At 41.1% G+C, this 25,475-nt stretch overlaps 1 protein-coding gene and 1 pseudogene across 3 annotated transcripts; one reads left to right on the forward strand and one right to left on the reverse strand.

Moving 5' to 3' along the window:
• Nucleotides 1-1,450: 1,450 nt before the first annotated feature.
• On the forward strand, nt 1,451-25,475 carry Impact (impact RWD domain protein). 3 transcript variants are annotated; one of them, XR_007832483.1, is made up of 11 exons: nt 1,451-2,044; nt 3,384-3,512; nt 4,968-5,020; nt 6,045-6,107; nt 13,517-13,602; nt 17,708-17,830; nt 18,619-18,716; nt 19,619-19,692; nt 21,444-21,515; nt 21,964-22,054; nt 23,173-23,190. XR_007832483.1 is itself a non-coding variant. In XM_051163752.1 (11 exons), exons 1-11 carry the CDS (start codon nt 1,757-1,759, stop codon nt 23,901-23,903), a joined length of 1,206 nt encoding a protein of 401 aa, XP_051019709.1. In that variant the 5' UTR covers nt 1,451-1,756; the 3' UTR covers nt 23,904-25,475. The 3 variants fall into 3 exon arrangements, 2 of the variants coding, with proteins under 2 accessions (XP_051019709.1, XP_051019710.1); XM_051163752.1 differs by lacking the exon at nt 21,444-21,515 and adding an exon at nt 23,838-25,475 and having other exon boundaries at nt 23,173-23,307; XM_051163753.1 differs by lacking the exon at nt 21,444-21,515 and adding an exon at nt 23,841-25,475 and having other exon boundaries at nt 23,173-23,307.
• Nucleotides 12,792-12,892, reverse strand: LOC127204865 (uncharacterized; annotated as a pseudogene).

The raw sequence follows: 25,475 nt of genomic DNA on the forward strand, positions 1-25,475 counted from the left end.
GATGCCTGGCGGCAGCTTGCGCAAATAAGTTTCACCTGCGTTGCCAACACGTCACTGCAAAGGCGCGTGAGAGGCCCCTGGTAACATTTTTAGTAAACCCCGTAGCCTAGGACCCCAAATAACGCGGGCCAGGAGGCCCGGAAGCAAATGTTGGTGGTGGGTGGTGCTGGACCTTAAGTTCCGGAAAGGGAGAGCTGGCGTGGCTGCGCCCCCCACCCCCACAACAACGTAAACCGCAGCTAGGTCCCTGAGAACCCAGTGGGATTGCGTATATACTAGTAATTCTAACTTGTATCCCCACAATTTGCTTTAGAAATGGTTGCATGGATTCTCCTAGCATTTTCCAAATCATCAACCCTTTCCAGCTCCCGTCCTTTTTGTAAATGAAACTGTTCGCCAAAACCTATCCAAATATCTCCGAAAATATTTACGAAACAAAACAGCCAAATCAAGTGAAAACTCTGCCTTGAAAGAAGGGTATGACAATTCGGGCTTGGTACGCTCCGTTATCAAAGTCTCCCATGGTCCGAAGGCGCTGAGGCCCCGCGACCCTGCAGCAGACAGCCGGAAGGATGCTAGCCGCAAAGGCTCCCCTGGGATGCCAACGCGGCACTGTAAAGGCGCGTGAGAGGCCCCTGGTAACACTCCCAGTAAACCCCGTAGCCTGGGACCCCCCCCCCCCCCACCACTCCCCTCACCCCCCTGATGACACAGGCCGGAAGCGAATGTTGGTGGTGGGTGGTACTGGGTCTTCAGCTCCGGAAAAGGAGATCTGCGGGTGACTGCGCACCCCCCTCCCCGCGATGACGTAAACTGCAGCTAGGTCCCTGAGAGCCCAGTGGGATTGCGTATATACTAATAATTCTAATTTGCATTCACAGTTTGCTTAAGAAATGGTTGCCTGGATTCTCCTTGCATTTTCCAAATCATCTACCCTCTCCAGCTCCCGTTCTTTTTATAGATGAAATTGTTCGCCAACACCTATCCAAATATAAGAAACAAAACAGCCAAATCAAATGAAAACTCTGCCCTGAAAGAAGGGTTTGACAGTTCAGGCTTGGTACGCTCGGTTGTCAATTGCTCCCACGGCCCGTAGGCATTGAGGCCCCGCGACCCTGCAGCAGACAGCCGGAAGGATGCTAGCGGCAAAGGCTCCCCTGGGATGCCAACGCGGCACTGTGAAGGCACGTGAGAGGCCCCTGGTAACACTCCCAGTAAACCCCGTAGCCTGGGACCCACCCCCCCCCCCCACCACTCCCCTCACTCCCCTGATGACACAGGCCGGAAGCGAATGTTGGTGGTGGGTGGTACTGGGTCTTCAGCTCCGGAAAAGGAGATCTGCGGGTGACTGCGCACCCCCCTCCCCGCGATGACGTAAACTGCAGCTAGGTCCCTGAGAGCCCAGTGGGATTGCGTATATACTAATAATTCTAATTTGCATTCGCACAGTTTGCGGGAAAAAAAATGGTTGCATGGATTCTCCTTGCATTTTCCAAATCATCTACCCTCTCCAGCTCTCGTCCTTTTTGTAAATGAAACTGTTGGCCAAAACAAACGAAAATTCTGCCCTGAAAGAAAGGTATGACAGTTCGGGCTTGGTACGCTCCGATGTCAACGTCTCTCACAGTCCGAAGGCGCTGAGGCCTCGGTAGGGGTAAAGAAGACCCCAGCCCCGTGACTTTCCAGAAGACAGAGCCCGAAGGATGCCTGGCGGCAAAGCTTCCCCTGGGTCGCCAACTGGCCACTGGGAAGGCGCATGAGAGGGTCCCGACAACGCTTCCGGAAAGCCCGGCCGCCTGGGACCCATGACGCCACCGGCCGTGACCCGGAAGTAGATGTTAGTGGTGGGTGGACTGGCTCTTCAGTTCCGGAACACCACAGTTTAGTGCGTTTGCTGCTCTGCGTCCTTTCTTTCTGGATCTGGACAGTCGGAGGTTTTGCAGCTGTTCCCGGGAGCATCATGGCTGAGGGGGACGTAGGGAGCGACCAGAAGCAGGTGAAGGCACCGGAGGAGGAGGAGGATGCAGGGATCGACCAGAGACAGGTAAGGTCCCCTGAGACCCTCCAGCCTCATCTTTGCCTTGCTGACCCAGACCACCCTCGTAAGCTCATCTCTGTCGCCCGCATCCTTTCCACTTCGGGGCCTAATCAACCAGCAGCCTGACCGAGCTGCTCCCGGGCGAGCCAGAAACCTAGGTTCAGCTCTCTGCACTGTGGCTGTAGGGTCACCCTGGACATCTGTCCTTCCAAAACCTCGTCTTCGGCTTGCAAAATGCGTTATTGTAGGTAATAACGCATCTCGCTAGATCTCTCGTAGAGTCCGCGCAGTCCGGTGTCCACCCCAGTTTTGTGCGTCGTTCATGAGGTCGCCCTTAAAGCTTTTCTTAGAGCGTCATGAGGAAAACAATGCATTCCAAAGTTGAGTGCGCACCAAGCATCTTTCGGTCCACGCAGTTCTTTTGTTGATGTTTTTGAGACCGCGTCCCTCTCCAAAGCCCCCGTTATCCTGGAGCTCACCGTGTAGCTCAGGCTAATCTTGGATGCGCAGAGATTTCTCTTGTTTCTTCCCTGGATTAAAGGCATGTGCCACCATACCTGGCCATCGTAACTTTTGAACCCTAAACTAAAATAAAGTTATTAGTGCTTTGAGGTGATTCCCAGAAAGAAACAACTAGCCACTGAGCCCTGTTCCCAAATTAAAAACAAATCCAAAACAAACACAGTGCCCAGCAGGAATGTGGTGATATGATGCGGGGATGACCTGTTGTGTAAAATGTGTTTTGACTTTCCGTTGTTAAATCTCGTTACAGAATATATTAGGGTGTGTGTGTGTGTGTAGAGGGGCGCGCGCGCGTGTGTGTGACCTGTTGTGTAAAATGTGTTTTGCCTTTCCGTTGTTAAATCTCGTTACAGAATATATTAAGGTGTGTGTGTGTGTGTGTGTGTGTGTGTGTGTGTGTGTAGAGGCGCGCGTGTGTGTGACCTGTTGTGTAAAATGTGTTTTGCCTTTGCGTTGTTAAATCTCGTTACAGAATATATTAGGGTGTGTGTGTGTGTGTGTGTGTGTGTGTGTGTGTCTGTGACCTGTTGTGTAAAATGTGTTTTGCCTTTGCGTTGTTAAATCTCGTTACAGAATATATTAGGGTGTGTGTGTGTGTGTGTGTGTGTGTGTGTGTAGGCCCAGAACACAGGAAATGGCTGGTTGTTGTCATGGCAATGGTGTTTGGAAATCAGACAGCAGAACGTGCTAAGAATGTTTGGCCTCCTAAGACTCATTTTTGTCCAGGCTAACTATGTTAATTGCTAATGCCATAAAAAGGAGTGAGAATAGGTTTTTTTTCCCATGTATGTTTATTTGTTGACTTTTTAAAATCAACTTTCAGAATGAGGAAATTGAAGCAATGGCAGCCATTTATGGCGAGGAGTGGTGTGTCATTGATGAATGTGCCAAAATATTTTGTATTAGAATCACCGACGACATAGATGAACCCAAATGGACACTTTGCTTGCAGGTATTTTTTTTTTTTCTGTTCTTCTACAGATGTTTTCCAGTCAGCAGTATTTAACATATAAGGACCGCCATTTGTCTCTTTATGGTTATTCCAATATGAATTGCTTCCTGTTTTGCCTTTGTTGATAATTGTCATGATTACAAAGACATAGTTACTTAAATCGCAGGTCATCCTCAAATCGTGCTTTTGTTGAGGCATGCAATTCTTGTAATTCTAATTATTAAAGTGTTAATGTTCTATTTGCAGCTTTAGTGACTTCCTTTTGTTACTCTAACCAATAAAAGAAGGTTTAGATCTGGAAAGATGGCTGAAATTTAAGAGGAGGAGGAGAAGCTATGAATGAAAATTCATAGGATAGACACTAGTTTCTGTATTAAGATTCAGTTGTACTTAGAACACAATAAAGGAAAAAAATTAGTTGTGGTTTTCAGTCTTAGCTCTTGTGCCTGGCTACTATATTTTCATATAAAGGATGCTAAGTTGTGGATTTTGCAGTATATTTCATAATTTTGATTTGTTTGTTTGTTTCTTTCAAGATAGGGTTTCTCTGAGTAGCCTTGAGTGCCATGAAATTCTCTCTGTAGAGCAGTGCTAGCTTTGAACTTAGAGATCTGCTTGCCTCTGCCTCCTGAGGGCTGGGACTAAAGGTTTATGCTAGCATCTCCTAGCTTGTAATATTGATTTTAAAAGATAAGTGCTTTTTGCAGACTTTTTTTGTTTTGTTTTGTTTTTTTTGAGACAGGGTGTCTCTGTGTAGCCTTTGACTGTCCTGGACTCACTTTGTAGACCAGGCTGGCCTCGAACTCAGAGATTCACCTCCTTCTGTCTCCTGAGTGCTGGGATTAAAGGCGTGCGCCACCACTGCCTGGCTTGCAGACTATTTTTAATGGTATTTCAGAGGATATTTTAAGTATTTAAAAAATTTGGAAAATAAGATAGCATTCACATTCATTGGAGTCAGGGGATAGTATTCCTGTGTCCATTTTTTTTTTTTTTTTAAATCTCTGTTCTCAACCTTTATCTTTCTTTTCTTTTTTTCTTTTTTGGGTATTTGAGACAGGGTTTCTTTATGTAGCTCTGGCTGTCTTAGATTTGATTTGTAGACCAGGCTGGCCTTAGACTAACAGAGATCTATGTGCCTCTGTCGCCTGAGTGCTGGGATTTAAGGTGTGTGCCACCACTGCCTGGCCCAACCTCATTCTTCAATTTTATTCTTTTGTAGTTTCTCTGCCAAGAGTTAGCTTCTAAAAAACACAGACGGCATCTCTAACAGCCCCTTTTTTTTTTTTTTTAGAACTGTAAATATGGAGGAGGGGATTTTTCATCTGGTAGTAAAACAATGGTTTGTCTTTTGCCTAGACAAGTTAGAACCTTGTTCATTGGCTGGCTCTGTATATGTGGTTGCTTTTCAGCCGTGATCGGTGTAAGCACATTTGCTTTAACACTTCTTTGCAGGTGATGTTACCTAGTGAGTACCCGGGCACAGCGCCTCCTATTTACCAGCTGAAGTAAGCTTTGTTTTTACCTTTATATTTTTATAAAGATATTTTGTGGTCAAAGATGTTTTTCCATGCAGTCATTGTGTTTATACAAAATACTTTGTTTAATATGAATACAGAAATTCAAAGTGTCTTTTAATTGGTGTAGAGCATTTTACAGAATGATACAAAGCACACTGATATATACTTGGTATAAGAGAGTCTGAGGTCCGAGCGCTGCAGTGCTGTCTTTATAGATGGGGAAGAAAGCCTGCCTTGTTTTCCAGCCTCCTAACCCAGCTCTTGGGTTAACTTTAAGCTGCTAGCCTTCTTGAAATTACCCAGGGGGCTTCAGGATGTGCTTGCTTTCTCCCTCTATTGCTGTTGAGGAACCATCTTTTTAATACTCCAAGCTTCATCTAAATGAGTCCTGACCTGCTGATGTCAGTGACCGACCTCACTGTTGATTTCATAGCTTAGAATAGAAAAGCCACAGGAACAGAGTTGTGTAAATTGGTCATGAACATTTGTATCTACAAGTGTTATTTTTGTATGTATTTCAAGACCATGCCAATAAAAACTAGTAAAATGGTTCTTATTTCTCATCTGTTGGAAATGATGAATACAGAATGCTCTTAAATATCTTTTAATAAAAAAGGTATTTTTTTACAATCACATGGAAACTTGCTTACTTGTTGGAGTAATTTTTGAGACTAACCTATTAGGCATGCTTTTGCAGCTAGGAAGAAGTAAGACTACCTGGTGTTGTGGCAGACATTAGAGTCTGGAACGCTGCATTCTTGAACATGTTGTGGCACTGCTAGAAACTTGAGCAGGTTGCTGGGACCTTATGAACTCAACTTCTGTACTTTACGTCATTAAATTCAGGAAGATTAGTGTTGAGTCTGCTTTGGTTTCTTGAGCACAGTGAATGAATTGAAGCCAACAAAACCAGTTTATTTCTCTATCGATTTACAAAAACACACTGATGAATATTTGAAATATATACCTAATTCTTGGATAATTTTCTTTACTGTGTTTTATTCAATCTTAGTGCTCCTTGGCTGAAAGGGCAAGAACGTGCAGACTTATCAAACAGCCTTGAGGAAATATATATGTAAGTGACAGGAAACTTCACAAATACTCTAATAGTTTCTGTTCTGGACTTGTCTTGACAGCTATGCTCATACTTTTCCTGAACCTTCTGTTAGCTCTCTCATTAACAGCAGCATTCGTGTAAGCAAGCTGACAGGGTTAGTTGCATAGCCTCATGTGTGCATTTGGCAGAAAGACATCGTAACATTTGAAGGTGGAAGATGTAACAATATTTACTTGGCTTCTGAGGACAAGTTCAGAGATACTGTTCTTGTGTAGAGGGAAAATAATGATGGGAAAATTCAAACCGTAATTATTTGTTTAACTTCTTAATACTTTGATAGTTCTCATGGATTACTCTAAAAGACCAAAATCCTACAGAGGAACTGTTTTTCATCTGTCCGTCCATCTGTCCGTCCATCCGTCCATCTGTCCAACACTACATTGCAGGCAGTGTATTAGATGCTGATAGATATGGTTTAGCGACACTAGAAATGATCCCTTTCCATAGTATTTAGGACTTTCCCGTGTGTTAGGGGAAGATGCTACTTACAGCACTGTAAAAGTGAACGCAACTCTGCAGCTGTGGTAACTTTGGTCAGGATAAAGCTAGCAAAGCTGGCCAGTGTGGTGAAGGTTCATCCAAGTCTGGCTTGGTTGACTTCGAGCTGAGTTAATTAACCTCACTTTCACTTTCACTTTCAGTGAAAGGCCAGAACATAGTATTGGTGACATGAAGTGGATGGTAAGATAAAGACTGCCATGATGGGCAAAGGACCTGGGAGGGCAGGCAGGAAGAGTGTTGTAGACTCTGTTAGGACTTTTTTGTCTTAACTGTAATAACTGCTAGAAGCTGAATTTAGAGTAGTGGGTGCCAACGATAAGACTTCAGCTTGGAAAGACGAACCTATTTCTCTGGGGAGATTGACTAGAAAGTAACAAAAATTGATGTAGGAAATTTGTTAGTTGTTAGTCAAGAGAAGATATGACTGATTTGGATTAATAAAATATTGACTTATTAAACCAAAGAGTATACTGGATTATCAGCGCCCCCCCCCCCCCACCCCGCGCCACTGAATCCAGGAGCTAGTAAGCATTCTATTGAATACTCTAGGTGTCCACCCTGTTTGGTACAGCGAGAGTGCTCCCGTTATGCCCCAGAGATCAAGGCCAGGTTTCTTTTCATCCCAAAACATTTAATTAGGAAATGGTAAGTCATCATGGGATCTGTATTACCTTGTCCTTCCTAAAAGGCCTTTCTTGGGTCCCTACTTAATGAATCTGTTATCCTCAGTATACAATTATTTGTTTAATTAGTTGAACATTTTTGATGCCTGCTTTAACATTACTGGCAATTCTAACATTTCTATTTCCAATTTTGTTTTTGTTTTCTGTTTTGTTTTGTTTTGTTTTTTCCTGAGACAAGGTTTCTCTGTGTATCCCTGGCTGTCCTAGATCTGATTTCTAGGCCAGGCTGGCCTCGAACTCACAGAGATCCACCTGCCTCTGCCTCCCGAGTGCTGGGGTTAAAGTGGTATGCCACGAGGCTCAGCTCCCACATTTCTCTTTCAACGTACTTTTTTGTGTAATCCAGTTACTTTTATTTACCTGCTTGTCTTCCAGTTAATGTAGAATAAGATATATACACTACAGATTTGCTTAGAAGTTATTTTACAGCTGGTGGTTACATTTCAGCTCATATTGTACTTGGCCATTTTTTTATTTCTTGAAAATTCTTCCAGCCTTGGCTTCTATTATGTTATCACACTTTTCTGCCCATGCTGATGCTATAATTTGTGCAGTGGCTTCCCACCCACCTGTACGTGATTCCCAGAGTTCTGTGAACTAAGAGAAACTAATAGTAGGACAAAACTTGCCTCTTTTATCTCATTCAGAGATTTTTAAGCAGTTTGTACTAAAGATGACAGAGAAGTCATAATGTTTTGATTAGTGAAAATGTTTGAACAATAATTGCAGTATAGCTGGGCATGGTGGTGTATGCCTGTAATCCCAGCACTTGGGAGGCAGAGGCAGGAGGATCTCTGTGAGTTGGAGGCCAGCCTGGTCTACAAAACGAGTCTAGGATAGCCAAGGCTACACAGAGAAAACCTTGTCTCGAAACAAAACAAAACAAAAAAGACAAAACAAACAAAATCCCCCCCAAATTGCAATATAATGATGGTATTTTCATATGTGATAAGTAGCAATATGAATTGTTTTGTTATTTAAAAGATTTATGTCACAACTTTTTGTGATTTTTATATATCTTAGTCATGGGCAATAAGTGAAAAATATTACTAATTTTAAAAATTAAATATAAATATTAATACAGTTTTTAATATTATATTTAAAATATAGTACTATTGAGTTGTATATATGTAGCAGCATTTTGAATGCTAAATTTAATATTTGCCTATTATATAAGAAGATGAACTATGGTTACTGGGCACTTAGTGGACAGGTAAGAAAGAATCTTTTGGGAAACATTTTTTATTTTCTATATATTGGTTTTCTGTTAGGAATTTGGGATTTAAAAATAAAAATGAATAGCTATATATCTTTTTATCCTAGCACTTGGGAGGCAGAGAATTGTGCATTCACGGTCAGCCTGGTCTACACAGTGAGTTTCAGGGCCACAAGGGCTACATAATAAGACTGCTTCAAAATAAAACGCATTCAAATGGGGAGGTCCAGGATATAGCTTGGTGCTAGCACTCTTGCCTTACATATTTGAGGTACTGGATTTAATCACCAGCTGCACACACAAACACACAAATCAAGATGAATGAGGTACTAGTTTTGATCACGAGCAACACACACACACACACACACACACACACACACACACACATGTGTGCACATATATGCACACAGGAAGATGCATGCGTACCTGCGTAATATTAGTAGCCTGTCTAAAGCTTAGTTAGGCCATATAAAGGCTGTTTTGTCAGGCTTCTAGAACTAGCTTTTGAATCATGTGACTTTCATATGTTAATTTTCATCCCAATAGAATAAGGATAGTACCATCATAAGGATTAAATGATGTCATGTAATATGCTTTACTAAGCATGCAGTAGTGGTTTGCCAGCTTTGAGCCATTTAAACAAAACTCCCTCTAGAGGTCACATGTAGAGAAAAGGGTTATTTATGGCAGGTCAGTTCTGGATCTGTCATGGATCAGCCTTGTTGCTCTGGACCTGCGGTGAGTCAGCTAGTCATGACGCAAGTTCTTGGTGTGAGCCAGAGAGCATAAAGCAAAAGCAAGGTGCAGTGACTTTAGTAGACAAGACTCTCAGCTTCTGAGTCTGAGTCTATAAAGGCTTTCATTACAGCAAAGAATGGTGAAAGTTTGAAGACCAGTTTTTTTGTTTTTTGGTTTTTTTTTAAATAAGAGTCACACTAAATCCTAGTGGATAGTTAAAAGCACACAAATGAATTTTTATTTCAAGAGAAAATATAGTACAATACTACTAATAAAAATGTTTTTATACTTTAGTGGTAGACTGTTGGGGTCTGGTAGAGCATGATTTCTACTTTATCCAGAAAGCCTCACACCCACTGCGCCTCTTTATACTGGATTCTCGATCAGCAGTCTTGCTAAGTGCTAGTGAAGACAGAAGCAGCATGCATGGCGCATGGCGCTCAGTAGAAGTGCTCTCATCTGTTCATCATGGGAAACCATGGGAGGAGAAGACATTTGAAGTGAAGGTTGACTTGCTCTATTGCTGTGGAAAATTACTAACTGTAGAAAATCTTCCAAGGTGTTATTTCCAATTGGCGAATGTGAAGTCAGGTATGGTGACCCCATTCTCTAAGCCCAGGCCTGAAACTGGGGTAGAAAGAGGATGGGTTGGGTTTAAGGTAGCCTGGGCTACATAGTGACTTACAGGCTAGTTTAGGCTATATACAGTAAGACTCTGTCTCACATATCAAAGTCTAAATGTGAATTTATATTTACAAACAGGTGATTTTATAGTTTCAAAGGGCTGAATGCAGACTGGGGTAGTCAGCATTTTGGCATTTCTTGCATTTAGTAGGTGTTGAGTTTAAGTTAGTATTAATCTCACTAAGATGGTGGTGAGGTGAAGGATTCAGTAGAATAAGTGTGGGCTATAGAGCTCTATATAAAACTGTGACCAACACTAAGAAAGGGCCTGATGTCACCCTGCTCCCTACCACAGCCCCAGGGCCCCAGGTCTCACTACCAAGGTCATCAAGGCTTGCGTTTATCCCAAGCCTCATAGATTTGAAGATTCACCCAAGACAGAGAGACCTTTAGTAGTATTGCATGTGGACTCCATACGAATGGGTCTCATAGACTACTGAGGGCCCTTTTGGTTAGCTGTTTGGTAGGAGAGCAAAATACACTTGACTTGTGTTTCCGCCCTCAGGCCTCAGGCCGCATTTCAGCTCAGGCCTTCTTAATTGCTGGCAAACCTGTTGGGCAAGCTAAATTTGTTTTCTTATCTCTCCAATGGGGAAAGCATAGTGGCATTTGGACAGTTCTGAGGATAAGCTGTGCTGGTGTATATAATGCCCTTGGGACTCTGTATATTTAACACATTGGACTTGCTCTGTCCAGAGAAGAGAAGCGTGGATATTGTTTAAAACAAATATTCTGTCTTAAGAACTTTTCCAGTTGACTCTGTTCTCTCTACAAATAAAGCTTACAAAGGAAAACAGCGAAGACTCTTTTAGTGCCAGGACTTAGGCACTGATGAGGTGGGTGGGTTAGAGTCTTTGAAAAGTGCTTGTTTTGAAAGTTTCCTTTAGTGGGTACTGATGAGAGTATAGATGGCGATGATTCTGAGGGGAGGTTTTGAAGGAAAGCACTAAGGTGCTGCTATGATGTAGTCTGGGCATTTCTTTAAGCACATGTCAAAGCTAACACAACTGCCAAAAATTAGACACTTGGTCTTTATTTTATTGATGCGTTATCATTATAAACTGAATATAACTTGCTTTTAGTGCTTTTATACAATATAATACACACCTTAAATTGATTAGTTTGCTTAAGGATACTGTTACAAATCATTGGACTTTTCATGGATTAGTTTCTTTTTTTTTATTTAATACTTTTATTACACATGTATAAAACAAACTACATATAGCAGGGAGAACATGGATTCGTTTCTTAATGTTAAAAAAAATAATTTTAGCTCTCATGTAGATTGCCAAGGAACTACATATTAAATAATAGCCTATTGCAATTTACTTTAAATTATTATATACTTATGTTAACATGAACAACTTAAACACATTTATACATATTTACTATTTAAATACACAGCAGTAAGGTGAGCATAAATAAATAATGAGGAACAAATGCTGAGTTATTACTAAACAATTGATTTGGTTTTATATTTTATATTGATCCTAAACCAATCTAAAAATAATTTTCAAGCCAGCAATTTAAGGGTAGTTCTTTTTTAACCTCTGTGTTTTAAATATACTTGCAAACAATGATTCTTATATTTCAGTAACTTTACATGATGCTAATAAATCATGCTACCTAATTATTCTTTCTACACTTGATTATAAATGTTAAAAAGAACAGCTTTTTTAGTTCATGAGTAAAATGTCCCTATCATATCCGTGGGCAGAGGTCTTGGTGGTTGCATGTATACATTTTATACATGTATACGTTCCCAAAGAATTATGTTAAAAGATTTTTAAAAGCCTTTCTTTTTTATCTAACTAAGGCTTTCTTAAAGTAACCTCTACATTGCATACATAACAAAACTATAACAAATTCACTGGGCACTTTGAAATATTTATTTCTCAAGAGCCTCCTCATTTACCTTAGCTAATAAGTAATTAGGAAGTTCATATGTATAGGACATGGCCATTTCCATTATTTTAAGAAAGTGGCTTTGACAAAATTAAAGAATCAAATAAAAAATTAGTGCCCAGGAACAGTCTTGGAAATTAGTGGTATATTTATGTAAAATAAGAAGTTAGTGACTATTGAAAAACATATTTAAACTGTGTGCACAGTCTAAGAACATAGAACAAACATTAGCATTCATTCAATATATATGTACATAAATTTATGTATGTATGTTAGTGACTATTGAAAAACATATTTAAACTGTGGGCACAGTCTAAGAACATAGAACAAACATTAGCATTCATTCAATATATATGTACATAAATTTATGTATGTATGTATTATGTATGCATGTATGTGTGTGTAGTGTATCTCTTTTATATGTTAATTTATTCACTTTACATCCCAAATGCACCCCATATAGCCTCTCCTCCCAGCCTGACCCTCCCACTCTCTTTCCTCTGGCCCCCCCAGCTTCTTCTCAGAAAAGGGGAGCCCCTTCACCCCACCTACCAGCCCATCCCACCACATTTAGACTCATGAGGACTAAGTGCACCTCTTCCACTGAGATCAGACAAGGCAGCCCAGCTAGGGGGAAGTGATTCAAACACAGGCAATAGAGTCCATGTCCACACAGCCTCTGCTTCTCTTAGGGACACACATGAAGACCAAGCTGCCCATCAGTTACATATATGTTGAGATCCTAGGTCCAGTCCATGCATGCTCTTTGTCTCTGTGAGTCCCTGTGGTCCTTGGTTAGTTGATGCGGTTGGTCTTCTTGTGGAGATCTTGTAGCCTCCTCCTATCCTTCCCCCTACTCTTCCACAAGACTCCTTGAGCTCTGCCTCACCTTTGGCTGTGGGTCTCAGCATCTGTAAAAATATGCAACACTTTAAGAGGCTGCATGTTATCCTTGTGCAAGGGACATGCTAATCTTCTCTGTTCAGTTTTAATATATGTACTGCTGAAGTGAGCACAACTTCATAACTCTTAGCAGATTCTGTTTCTCAGTGATTTGAGATGAGTTTCATTATCTGAGGCAGCCATACGTTATTTGAAACCAGTATACAGTAGACTGAATAATTGTTAAAAAAAATATATTGTGGATGTTAAACTGTTGAGTTACATCTCTTTTTAGATCTCTTAAACTAAATTCCCGAGTTCCAACATATTCTGTATATGCCTTGTTGAAAGATTTGTATGCAAAACAAGTAGATTGAATTGATCAATAAGTGGAGAACAAGTATACACAAATCCTGAAACCACCCACGGACAGAAACAGGCCGTCTATCTCACCTCTGCACCTGTCTCACCGTGCGGCTCAGACTTACACATTTCTCTCCCTTCTGGGGATGCAATTGTTCTCCTTAATTTAAGGGTTAAGTAAGATGTATTAATATCGGAGGCATTTGGAATCCTTAATGTTAGTATGCTCAATATATATTATTGAGACATAAGTATTGGTAAATTTTTTCTATGATATGTTTGGAAAAGGCACAGTTGGATCTTACTATAATGTCTTGGGTTATAATATAAGTAGATTTCTTGAATTAGAGTTGATAAGTTTTTGAACTAACGAGTTTCCCCCTGCGTCTCTTTAGACAGAACATTGGTGAATGTATCCTTTACCTCTGGGTGGAGAAGATAAGAGATGCTCTGATACAGAAGTCTCAGGAGCCGGAGCCAGGTAAGGCTGCGCGAGCTCTGTGGCCCCCAGCTTGGAGCACTTCCAGTTCACCGCAGTAGTACAAGTGAAATTACACATGAGAATCTATATTCTGGCTTGTGGTTTCTTTCTTTCTCTATTCTTTCTTTTTTAGCTAGTTTGTTTGGTTGGTTTTGAGACAGGGTTTTTCTGTGTAGCCCTGACTATGTTAGAACTTGCTCTGTAGATGAGCTTGTCTCTGCCTCCCGAGTGCTGGGATTAGAGGTGTGTACCGCTATGCCTGGTGAGGGTTATGGATTGTATATCACAGAAGGAAGTATCTCTTGAAAGTTCAATTATTCATATAGTAATTTCTTTTTTCAAGGTTTTTCTGTGGATTATACTCTTGGAGGGTAGAATCTGGGGGGAGGACGAATCTAAAATAAGTTACACTTGAATGTCATTAAAGTTTTATGAACTTTGTAGAACTCCCCATGAACTGCACATATAAATTAAATATTAGTCTTAAATATTAGTCTTAAACAAATCTAGTATTCATCAGAAGAGAATCCAGAAGTATTTTAATTAATATTAGAATATAGAGTTTAACTTTAAAATAGACTTTTAATTTGAGATGTAATTCACATGCCATATTACTTACCCTTCCAAGTAAAGGAATAGATCTTTACTTAGAAACTTAAACAATCACAGCGTTCTCGGGGCTGTACTGAATTGCTGAGCACACGGCAGCATGAGGGCTTCGCTCTCCCTTGCCTCACTCTGCTGTGCTTGTCACTCAGCACAAAGGCCATTTTAGAGTTAAGGAACTCCATTTATCATTTAGCCTTGTGTTATGATTAAATTGCTTTTTGTTGTCACCACTGGTAAAATTATTTTCAGTTTTTGAGGAAAGAATTATAAAAGAGTCCTGTAGCTTATAGAAATTTTAAAAGATGGTTATTTACAGAGAAGCAGTTATTTTGTACATATAAGTTGATAGCAGCATGTGTGTTCTCAGATAACTTTTACTATTTTTCTATAAAACCAAGTGTTTTTATTATTAAAAGTCAAAGAGAGGGTGGTATAAAGACACTAATATCTGTAGAATTTTAAAATGTTCTCTGACTCCAAAACATCTGAAGTCATTCAGGAAAATTGAATTCATCTCAGCAGTGGCATACCCCCTCCCCTCCATAACTTTGGCCCTTCAGATTCTGAAGTTACAGCCCTAACTATTCTGGAACTCTCTTTGTAGACCAAACTGGCCTTGAACTCACAGAGATCCACCTGCCTCTCTGCCTCCTGAGTGCTGGGATTGAAGGCGTGTGCCACCATACCTGGCTTGAAGTTACTGTTTTGTGTTGAAATTTACTTTAAAGCTTTGTTTTAGAAATTTGGCTTGGGTCTTTTCTTTAAAATTGTTTTTGGGATGTGGCCTAGTGGTAGCATCTGTGCCTGGCATCACAAGGCCCTGAGTTTGATCCCCAGACTATATAAACAAACAACCTACAAACAAAGGCTAGGGCTGGAGAGATGGCTCAGAGGTTAAGATCACTGGCTGTTCTTCCAAACGTCATGAGTTCAATTCCCAGCAACCGCATGGTAGCTCATAACCATCTATGAGATCTGGTGCCCTCTTCTGGCCTGCTGGCTCACATGCAGTATAGAATACTATATAAATAATAAATAAATAAATCTTAAAAAAAAGCCAAAAAACCCCAAAAACTATATATATGTATTGTGTGTGTATATACGTATATTTATATACACATATGCATATATATACATGTATAGGAATATATGAAAAGTCTGACCCATTATGTTATATTCTAATTTTAAATTTTTTATGTTTTACATATATGTTTATATTATTACTCTAATTTTTTTTTAAAGTAAGAAATGGAGCCTGCAAACTAAGGCACCAGCCAAGGACAATACAGGCGGTAAACTTTAAACCCCTACCCAGATCTAGCCAATGGTCAGAACATTCTCCACAGTTGAGTGGAGAGTGGGAAATGACTTTCTCACGTACTCTGGTGCCTCACATTTGACCATGTCCCCTGGAGGGGGAGACCTGGTGGCACTCAGAGGAAGGACACCAGGCTACCAAGAAGAGACTTGATACCCTATGAGCATATACAGGGGGAGGTAATCCCCCTCAGTCACAGTCATAGGGGAGGGGAATAATGGGAAAATGGGAGGGAGAGAAGAATGGGAGGATACAAGGGATGAGATAAACATTGAGATGTAACAAGAATAAATTAATAAAAAAAAAGAAAATGGAGCCTGATGGCCAGCTCAGGCTTCTTGTGTCCTCTAGTAAGGGGAGCGGGAGCTGTCCCTGACATGGACTCTGTTGCCTGCTTTTTGATTACTTCCTCTTGGTGTGACTGCCTTGCCGGGCCATAGAGGAAGAGGACAGGCTCAGTCCTGATGCCACTTGATGAGCTGGTGTGGCATCCCTTTTTCTGAGGAACAGGGGAGGGGGAGGGGTTAAGACCAGGCTATAAAGTGAATTAAAAAAAGTAAAGACAACAAACAAAAACCTTGTTGAAAAGCTGGGTGTGGTGGTATACACCTGTAATCCCAGCACTCCGTAGGCAGAGGCAGGCATATCTCTGTGAGTTCAAGACCAGCCTGGTCTTCATAGTGAGTCCAGGATAACCAAGGCTACACAGAGAAACCCTGTCTGAAAAAATCAAAAGCCAGTAATAATGATGATAATGATGTTGATGTAATAAACTTGACACTCTTGAAAAATTGCCGACTGGTTATTTTGTGGGAGGCTACTGTTTGGTCTTGTCCAGTGCTTTGCTGTGATTAGAGTGAGGCATTTTAGGTAAGAATACATAGAAGTATTGTATACTTTATAGTAAACCGCGCTAAGAAGTGCATGACTTCAGTTAGCTTTCTAATTGCTTTATAGTACATAGGACCACAGTCAAAAGTTCTTGAGGTCAGATTGTCTCCTAATTGTTAATGTGTACCTTGATCCTTTGGTTAAAGTGGTATCTGCATGTTGCCTCCACACGAAGTCAGTATGCTGGCGAGACCAGTGAGGGATGTGTATGTGCTTGCATGTGTAGAGAGATGTACTCTGGGGAATCTGCTTTCACAGGTGTGAGGAGGGCAAGGTCAGGGCTTTGCAAGGGTACATATGCCAACACCGTGTAATTTAATGTTGCAGTTTAGGTCCAAAGGTAGTCTGCTGGGAAAATGTGCTCCTCAGGGAGGTCAGCCTTTTTCCATTAACTGGGCTGACACTCCTCATTGTGATGGAGGACAAAGTCAGTGGCTGTAACTGTTGATCCCACCTAAAACATGCCTTCATGTAATAGTGTTTGTTCAGGTAGAATGACAGTTACTGATTTTCCTTTTGTGTGGGGGAAACTTAAGGGGTCTGTGTGTGTGTGTGTGTGTGTGTGTGTGTGTGTGTGTCTGTCTGTCTGTCTGTCTGTCTGTCTCTCTCTCTCTCTCTCTCTCTCTCTCTCTCTGTGTGTAAATAATAGGGTCTTGCTCTGTGGCACAGCACCCAGGTTTGTATTAAACCTCCAAACTCACACAATATGCTAGTTCCAGGTAACTGGGACTGCAGGTGTGGGGAAATGTTCTTCAGTGTACTAAGGTGCTCCCTTTTCTTCTTTCAGTCCTGGGGATGGAACCAGGGACTTGCCCGTGCTACAGGTGTCTTGCCACTGAGCTACTGCTCCGTCTCTTCCTGCTTTTTCTTACACTCTTACCCACAATTTTAGTGCCCATCAGTAGATCTTATCAAGGTCTTAATAAAAAAAATTTTTTTGAAACAGGGTCTCAGCTGTGTGTGGTGGCACACACCTTTAATCCCAGCACTCAGGAGGTAGAGGCAAGTGGATCACTGTGAGTTTAAGGTCAGCCTGGTCTACAAAGTGAGTCCAGGACAGCCAAGGATATACAGAGAGACCCCATCTCAAACAGAAAAAACCCAAAGAAGAAAGAAACAGGGTCTCACTGTGTAGCCCAGTATGTCATAATAGACTAGGCTGGCCCAGGGCTTACTAAGGCCTGCCTGCCTCTGCCTGCCTCCCATGGGCTAGGATTCTAGTAATTTTTGTGGACATTATATCTTACTTGCTTCATGGATCGGTCATGATGTCTCATGTTCACATAGTTCCAGATGTAAAGAAAAAACCAGAAAAGAAAAAGACTGAATCTGAAAATAACCGCAGTGTAAAACGTCAGCCAGGACATCAAGTTAAGAAAGCGGAAGTCAACAAAGCAGAGAAGGTGCCAGGTACTGTGTTACTAACTAGTTTCTCTTGATGACAGCAGGGTGCTGATGTTGCTCTTTGGGAGGCCCAGACTCAGCAAACACACTTGTGAAGGAAGCCTGGAAGGGCTTATTTGTTTTTTTCTTTCTCTTTTTGGTTTTTCAAAACAGCCCTGGCTGTCCTGGAATTCACTCTGTAGACCAGGTTGGCCTCAATTCAAGAGATCTGCCTACCTCTGCCTGCTGAGTGCTGGGTTAAAGGTGTGTGCTACCACTGCCTGGCTCAGTGATTTTTTTAAGCTCGTTGAAAAGGTAGAATAGCTGGAAATCATTGCTCTGGAATACAGACTGGATATAGTATTATTGTGATTAATTCCATTATGTAAAATAGGAGCAGTTTTATTAAAAGACATTATGTTATAGACATCAATATGAAGTCAGAGATTTCCCACTCCAGAGGTTGGCCCGCGTGGAGAAACAAGTTGTGTAAACACCTGCCAGCCATTGGTCTGAGTAGCCTTTTACTCTGAAAAGTAGATACTGTGCTAACTTAACCTGCTACAACAGTCCAAGATGCGATTCCTGGCTTCCTAGCACTTTCACTCAGTGGCAGTGGCATGTGGAGATCATTTATCTTTCTCCTATATACAATGCCTATCTGAACATTTTACTTAATATTTAATTTTGGGAGGCAATTATTCATGCTGTTTGCTTAGATTTGCCATACAACTTTATTTTATACCAATTTTTTTCCTTTATTCCTGATTGATTTTCTTTTTTTTAAAAGCTAAATTAATTCTTTAACTTTATAGAAGTGGAAGAACTGCCTCCAGTTGATCATGGCGTTCCTATTACAGACCGAAGGAGCACTTTTCAGGCACATGTGGCTCCTGTAGCCTGTCCTGAGCAGGTATGTGATCCTGTCTTACTCACCTTGACCCTGTTCCACCAGTGCAGTCCTGACAGATGGCTTCACAGCTTTACCTTCCATCTCACTTTTAAAATTTCACATAAGATAAACATCTTTATTTGTTTCCTGTCTCCCAAATTCCTATATGCATGAGGGATTTGCCTGTTTCTGCTTCCAGAATTGTACTTACACTTTGCTTTTTGTTGAGGATTAAACTAGGTTATGTGCATGCTAGACAGGATCCTACCACTGAGCTGCAGCCCCAGGGTTAGAGCTTACTCTTCAGTGACTTATCTTTAAGAGAAGAATTGCTTGTACTGAATGTTGAGGCTAGGTCCATGCCACTGTTGCGTGCTGAGTGAGGGTGTGTGCACAGACGTACTGAGCCCAGTCTTGCGCATGGAGTCTGTCTCCCTCTGGTCCCGGTGTTAGCTGACCTTTTTACTACCAAAGGATGTAAATGGCAGCCCATTCTTCAAAATCTTTCGCGCGTGTTCTTGTCACTCTTAAAATCTTTGCAGCAGGATCTGTCTTCATCTCTGTGATCTAGCAGAAATTAATTTGTGTTGATGTACAAAGTGGTTCAAATTCTACTTATCCAGTTAAATAACAAGGGCCATTGTTGACCAATTCAGGGGTTAATCTCCTTCCTTTGGGCTCTGCTTCTGCTTTAACCCCCACCCTCTTTTTCTTTGGACTTCTGGGAATCAGACCCAGAACCTCACCCATCTAGGCAAGTGCTTACACTGCTCTTTTAGGTCATTTCAAGGCTTGATAAGGTTATTTAAGTGACTTTTTTTTACTATAAAATTTATGTCAAATCACTTTAATTCTACGCCTCTAACATTTGCAGAGAAAATAAAAGGCATATTTGTTTATTTATATTATTGCTGTTTTTAAAGGTGAAACTGGTTCTTGGCAAGTTGTATGAGAATAAGAAAATAGCCAGTGCCACCCACAATATCTATGCCTATAGGTGAGTGACTGCCAGTTTTTAGAATATGTAATTTACAAACAGTGGTTGGGAAATTATGTATGATTTTTAAATATAACTGCTTTTTTATTATGATAGTAGACATGTGAAATATTTGAAAACATAGCTGGGGGAATACTAAATACATTTTCTAGTAAATACATTTACTAGTAGTATTTTGGCACATGCTGTCTTTTCTGTGAGAAGTTTACTCTTTTCACATACTTTAACTTGTACCATAATTTTTAATTTAATAAAGATAATTTCCTACATTTACTTGATTAAAAACTGTTTCAATGTCTCATAATATTTGCTTGACGTTCCACACCATAATTTATTTAACCATTTCTTTTTCATTGTAGTTTTTAAAATTTTTGCTGCATCTTTTAAACATGAGTTAGATTATTTCTGCTGTGTAGATTCAGTTGCTTCACCTTGTATGTGCACATGCACATGTGTCTGTGTGGGTGTGCTTTCCTATGTGGAGGCCAGAGGTCAGTGCTGGGTGCTGCTCTGGATTGCTCTCTGCCTTACTGTTTGAGGCATGGACTCTGTCAGAACCTGGGGCCGAGCTCACTATTTGTCTGCCCTGACTGAGCAGTATGTCCTCATTGCCTCCTGGTCTACCTCTCAGTTCTGGCTTATAGGCACACACTGCTACACTCACGCACGGGGGCTGGGGTTCACACTCACCCACGGGGGCTGGGGTTCACATGTAAGTCTTCATGTGCATGCAGAAAGCATTTACAGCTCCTCACCTTAAAAAATAATGAAGTGCAGATAGAATTAAAAGGAAGGAAATATTTTATAGTAGAACTATGAAAAAGTATTAACTTGATACATATTTGATTTTTCCCAAAGGCTGTTTTTTAAACCTTTTTATACTGTATATACCATTTTATACTCCCATTAGTAATGAGTTAAGAGTGTTTTTACAGTATGCCTTCGGGTTTGTGTACAAATGTTTGCTGAATTGTAAATAGAGCATAAAAACATTTTAAAATATACATAACAATAAGACTTAAAAATGTAGTGTACGGGGGCTGGAGAGATGGCACAGTGGTTAAGAGCACTGCCTGCTCTTCCAGAGGTCCTGAGTTCAATTCCCAGCAGCCACAGGGTGACTCACAACCATCTATAATGTGATCTGATGCTGTCCTCCGGCCTACAGGTGTACATTCAGGCAGAGCACTGTAAACATAATAATAAATAAATAAAATCTTAAAAAAATGTAGTGTAGACCTAAAATAAAACAGTATAGATATAGGGACTTGGTGTAAATTTAAAATTCAATTGAATGTTTATAAACTCTAGATTAGCCAAAATTCAAATTCAAGATACTCAGTTTGTGTAAGGGAATTTTCCCTGTTAGTAGGTCCATATCTTTAAAAAAATTATTTATGTGTATGAGTGTATGCCCTCCTGAACAATATGTGGATTGAAATGTAATTATTCCTGTTCGCTTGTTTGGTTGGTTGTGGATAGGGTCTCGTGTAGCCTAGCCCGGCCTCCAAACTGCTTTGTTGGGCATCGCACTAGTTGAGCCTCCACTTTCCAAGTGTTGGCATCACGGCCACATGCCGTCGTGCCCAGCAGTGTATTGGAAACTTGGTAGCTGCGTTAAGTGAAAGGAAGAATACAGCTCATCCGCACACGTTGGCCTTCATCTCCTCTAGTGCACTGTGTTTTCTCACTGTGTCTTAGGCTCTTGGAGACTTTAGTGTGCTACTTCTTTCTTACGTTTCACTTTGCAGTCTCTGCTGTTTGGTTCCGTGGTACAGTACATTCTCACTGCATGGCTCTCCTTAGTACCTCACAGCTTTCAGGTAACTGAAGGGAATTGCACCTGTAAATTCCTCTTCTCATGAAAAGGAGAGACCTCTGGGTCCTAGTGTCCCCTTATGAAGATGAGCATATTGTGGCTAGCCAGCCACAGGAATACCCCAGACAGAATTCAAGAAGGATTTTTAAGACAAATATGCTAATTTTGGAGATGGTCAAATTGACATAAATATCGAAGACTAACATACATTTTTATTTGTTTGTTTATTTTGGTTTTTTGAGACAGGGTTTCTCTTCTTAACCCTGGCTATCCTGGATCACACTCTGTAGACCAAGGTGGCCTCAAACTCAGGTGGATCCTGCCTCTGCCTCCTAAGTGCTGGCGTTAAAGGCTTGTGCCACCATCCCCCGGCGAGAACTAACATGTGTTATATGACATATATTTTGTTATTTTTGATGGTTCAATGTATAACTCTTTATATGTGTTTCTAGAATATACTGTGAGGACAAACAGACCTTCTTGCAGGACTTTGAGGATGACGGAGAAACAGCTGCTGGGGGCCGTCTTCTTCATCTCATGGAAGTAAGTGGAGAGAGAAACTGAGCTTCGTGCTTACAGCCCATAATATCCCCCAACAAGCTAGAGCTCCACTTAGAACGAAAGGATCTGAGTGATGTAAGACGCCGTCCCCGCTGGCTCTGGGTCAGAGCACAGACAGTTTATAGCAAATGCTGTGTATTCACTACTCTGGGAAACTGCTCTTTGTTTCCTGGCAGTAGCTTCCCCTGTTCTGTTTTGTTTTCCTCTTCTGTCTTGTGGAATTCTCTGTTTGTTGGATGATGAAAAATGGGCTAGAGTCATGATGTTTCATTGTTAAAAATTAAATTGCTCGTCTCTATGAGCATTTTCTTGACTGTCTTCCAAAGCTTATGTATTTTTAATAGCCTTGCATTTACTTTTCTTAAGCACTATTCCTTATTAGAAATAATTTCCCTCTCCTTTAAAACAATCACTTATGTCTGTGGTTGTTCTGCCTGTGTTATGCTGGTGCACCATGTGCATGCAGTACCACAGAGGCCACAAGAGGGCACTAACTAGATCCCATTGAATTGGATTTAGAGCTGGCTGAGGTGCCCTGTGGGCGCTGGGAGTCTGGAAGGGGCAGCCAGTGGTCTTAGTGACTGAGCTATCTCTCTAGCGCCTGTATTTAACTTTCAAGACCTCCCCCAGCCCCCCCATTTCTGCTTTTTTTTTTTTCAGGAATCTTGTTCAATTTTTACAGATATAGTAGCTTCTAAATTTTGTTTGCATGTATTAGAGTTCCTTTATTCAACTGTTTTCAGCCTTAGGTTTTTTCAGCTCTGTTTTAAATTGTTTATCTTGTCCTTTTTTTTTTTTTTTTTTTTTTTTTCCTTCATCCTGCTGAAGTTTCTTCTGTCTGGTGGTCATTGACTGTCCATTAATTTTAACTCCCCTCAGGTAGTGACTATGGTTTCTTCTAGTCCTGTGTATGAACTTGACTTCCTAAGCAGACCTTTCTCTTAAGGCTGAGGCACTTTCTCTTGTGTGGGCATTAGGCCTGAGTGCTGGCCGGCTGCACTTTAAAGGCAGGCACTTGACAAAGTTACTCTTTTATACATTGGTTATTTCATCCTTGTTAAAACTATTTGTATGTCTAATTATGCTTCTGAAAATAACAGATTCTGAACGTGAAGAACGTCCTGGTGGTGGTGTCCCGCTGGTACGGCGGGATCCTGTTGGGACCTGATCGGTTCAAACACATCAACAACTGTGCCAGAAACATACTGGTGGAGAAGAACTTCACGCCCTCCCCTGTGAGTAGCACTGACGCGTGCGCTGCCATGCAACACCACACAGAGAGAACTAAGAATGGGTGAAACTGTGGGTGTGAGCTAGAAAGCCAGATACCTAGGCCTGAGTCGAGTGATGGGATAATGTGATTTTATGGAGCGGTAGAGTTCATGTTAGAGGAAGCAAGCTGAGGCCCAGAGCTTGTCACAGTGAGAGGATGTTCTGGGGCAGCCTGTGAGGTGCTGACATTCTGCTGGTGTTAGCGTGTCTGTGCTTCCCTGACATGTCTGTATGTGTGTTCTTTATATTTTGAGTTTGTTTTTGCTTATGTTTTACATATATTCACATATATTTATTTAGGCTTTATTGCATTACTTGGGAGAATGGAGAGAGATGAAATAGTACATAGGTTTATATGTCAGAGTGTGTTCAGGCCTGGTACTCATGCATCTGAAAGTGTGTGTTACCTCACAGTAAGACTTCCTGTGTGATGTGCTGAGGTCCTGCCTGTACATGGCTGTGGAGGGGCTGCAGTGATTGGTTTCTCTTCCAGGAGGAGTCATCTAAGAATTTGGGAAAGAAAAAAGTAAAAAAGGATAAGAAGAGGAATGACCACTAATCCGTGAGCCTGCCTGAGAGGTGACGTGTCCGTCATTGTGTACACATTCCACTGTGGTCAAGGAGTACATGAAGCTAGTACCCTTGACAGCTCGAGTCAGCCGCTCCATCGTGGACACCAGCATTATGTTTCCTTCTTTGGTTCTGTCATTTGCCAAAAATAGAGAATTTAGGCTGTATTCCCATGTGTTCAGGTTCATTTGGGAGAACTGATTTGAGCTTAATCATCATTTCATATAACACTAGGAAGGGGACACATGCAGGGTGTCGTACCTGAACTAACTGTCCATTTCAGCATGTGTCGTGTGCCTTTGTTAGGTGGGGAAGACGCATCTCCAAATGCCCGATAGACGCCCTCATGCTGTTAGTGACCATCGCTTTTACTGCTCCCTACAGCTGATTAGCGTGGGGGCTCATTGCAGGCTGAAGTCTCGGAGCGTCTTTTCCTTGTGACCTCACAAGTCAGTCACTTTTCATTTCATAGTGTTCATTGTGCAGTAGCAGAGTACATGAAAACCCAGGAGTTTCCATCTGTGATTATGTGCCAAAGTGACAACTTCACATATTTGCTAACCCAAGTGTTACTCCTCAGCTTTGTTGCAAATTGGTGATCGTGAAATTTCAAAAAGTGATTTTATTTCAGTCGCTGCCTTTTGTTGTTTAGTTCCTGTAAGGAAGCACAGTGAGCATTGAGCCGCAGTAGTCCTTCTGTCCTTCTATCCCCTGAGTGTGTGATAGAACCGTACAGTGTCTCTGAACAACCTGGAAGCACCTTCCTAGTGGTCTTCCCCGTGCTGTGCTCAGCAGGACACTTACAGAGTGAGATAGAGGTGACAGCACCACGGATGCAGGGTGAAAACTGGACCAGTTTGATGCACATTTGCCATTGGAACTCTGGCCAGATTTTTATAGTTCTGTGATTTTTTTTTTTGTTGTTGAGAAATGGACAGATAAATCCTTTGATTAGATTTAAAAAAAAATTATTTCCCTACAAATTCTTGGCAAATCTCCCTTTTTAACAGTGTTTTATTTATTTATTTATTTTTTTACCTGCATGTTACTTGCAAGGAATAAGACAGAAAAATTCCCTTTGAGATGTAGGTAAGTTGTACATTGATAACTTTCAGAAGTAATGCCAATAATTAAAAAATTGATCAAGTGATCACAGCCTTGAGTCCCCTCCCAAGGAAGGGGTTAGAAGTTAGGAAGCAGCTTTGGGGGGGTGTTGGAACGTGGGAAGCGGCTGAGGTTGGGCAGATGCTTCTGTCTAACTTTTAACCTTGAAAGATCCACATCCTCACTTGGTATGTGAAGTCTAGGAATCCAGGAGGCAGCTTTACATTAGAGTGGGTTCTAAGACAGAAGTCTTATTTTCAACATTATTTAATGTTGTAAACTATCAAGAATTATAGGATGACCTATAGATGTGTATTTGGAACACTTACCTCTGTTTCCATGAAATGCTGAGTATATCCTATGTATTAATTGTTACAGAACTCTGACGTTATTTCCTAAAGGCAATTTCACAATCTTGACATTTCAGACCTGTGAAAAGTGATAAAAACACTAAGAA

This window comes from Acomys russatus, chromosome 20 (assembly GCF_903995435.1).
Source record: "Acomys russatus chromosome 20, mAcoRus1.1, whole genome shotgun sequence".
NCBI classification, from domain to species: domain Eukaryota; kingdom Metazoa; phylum Chordata; class Mammalia; order Rodentia; family Muridae; genus Acomys; species Acomys russatus.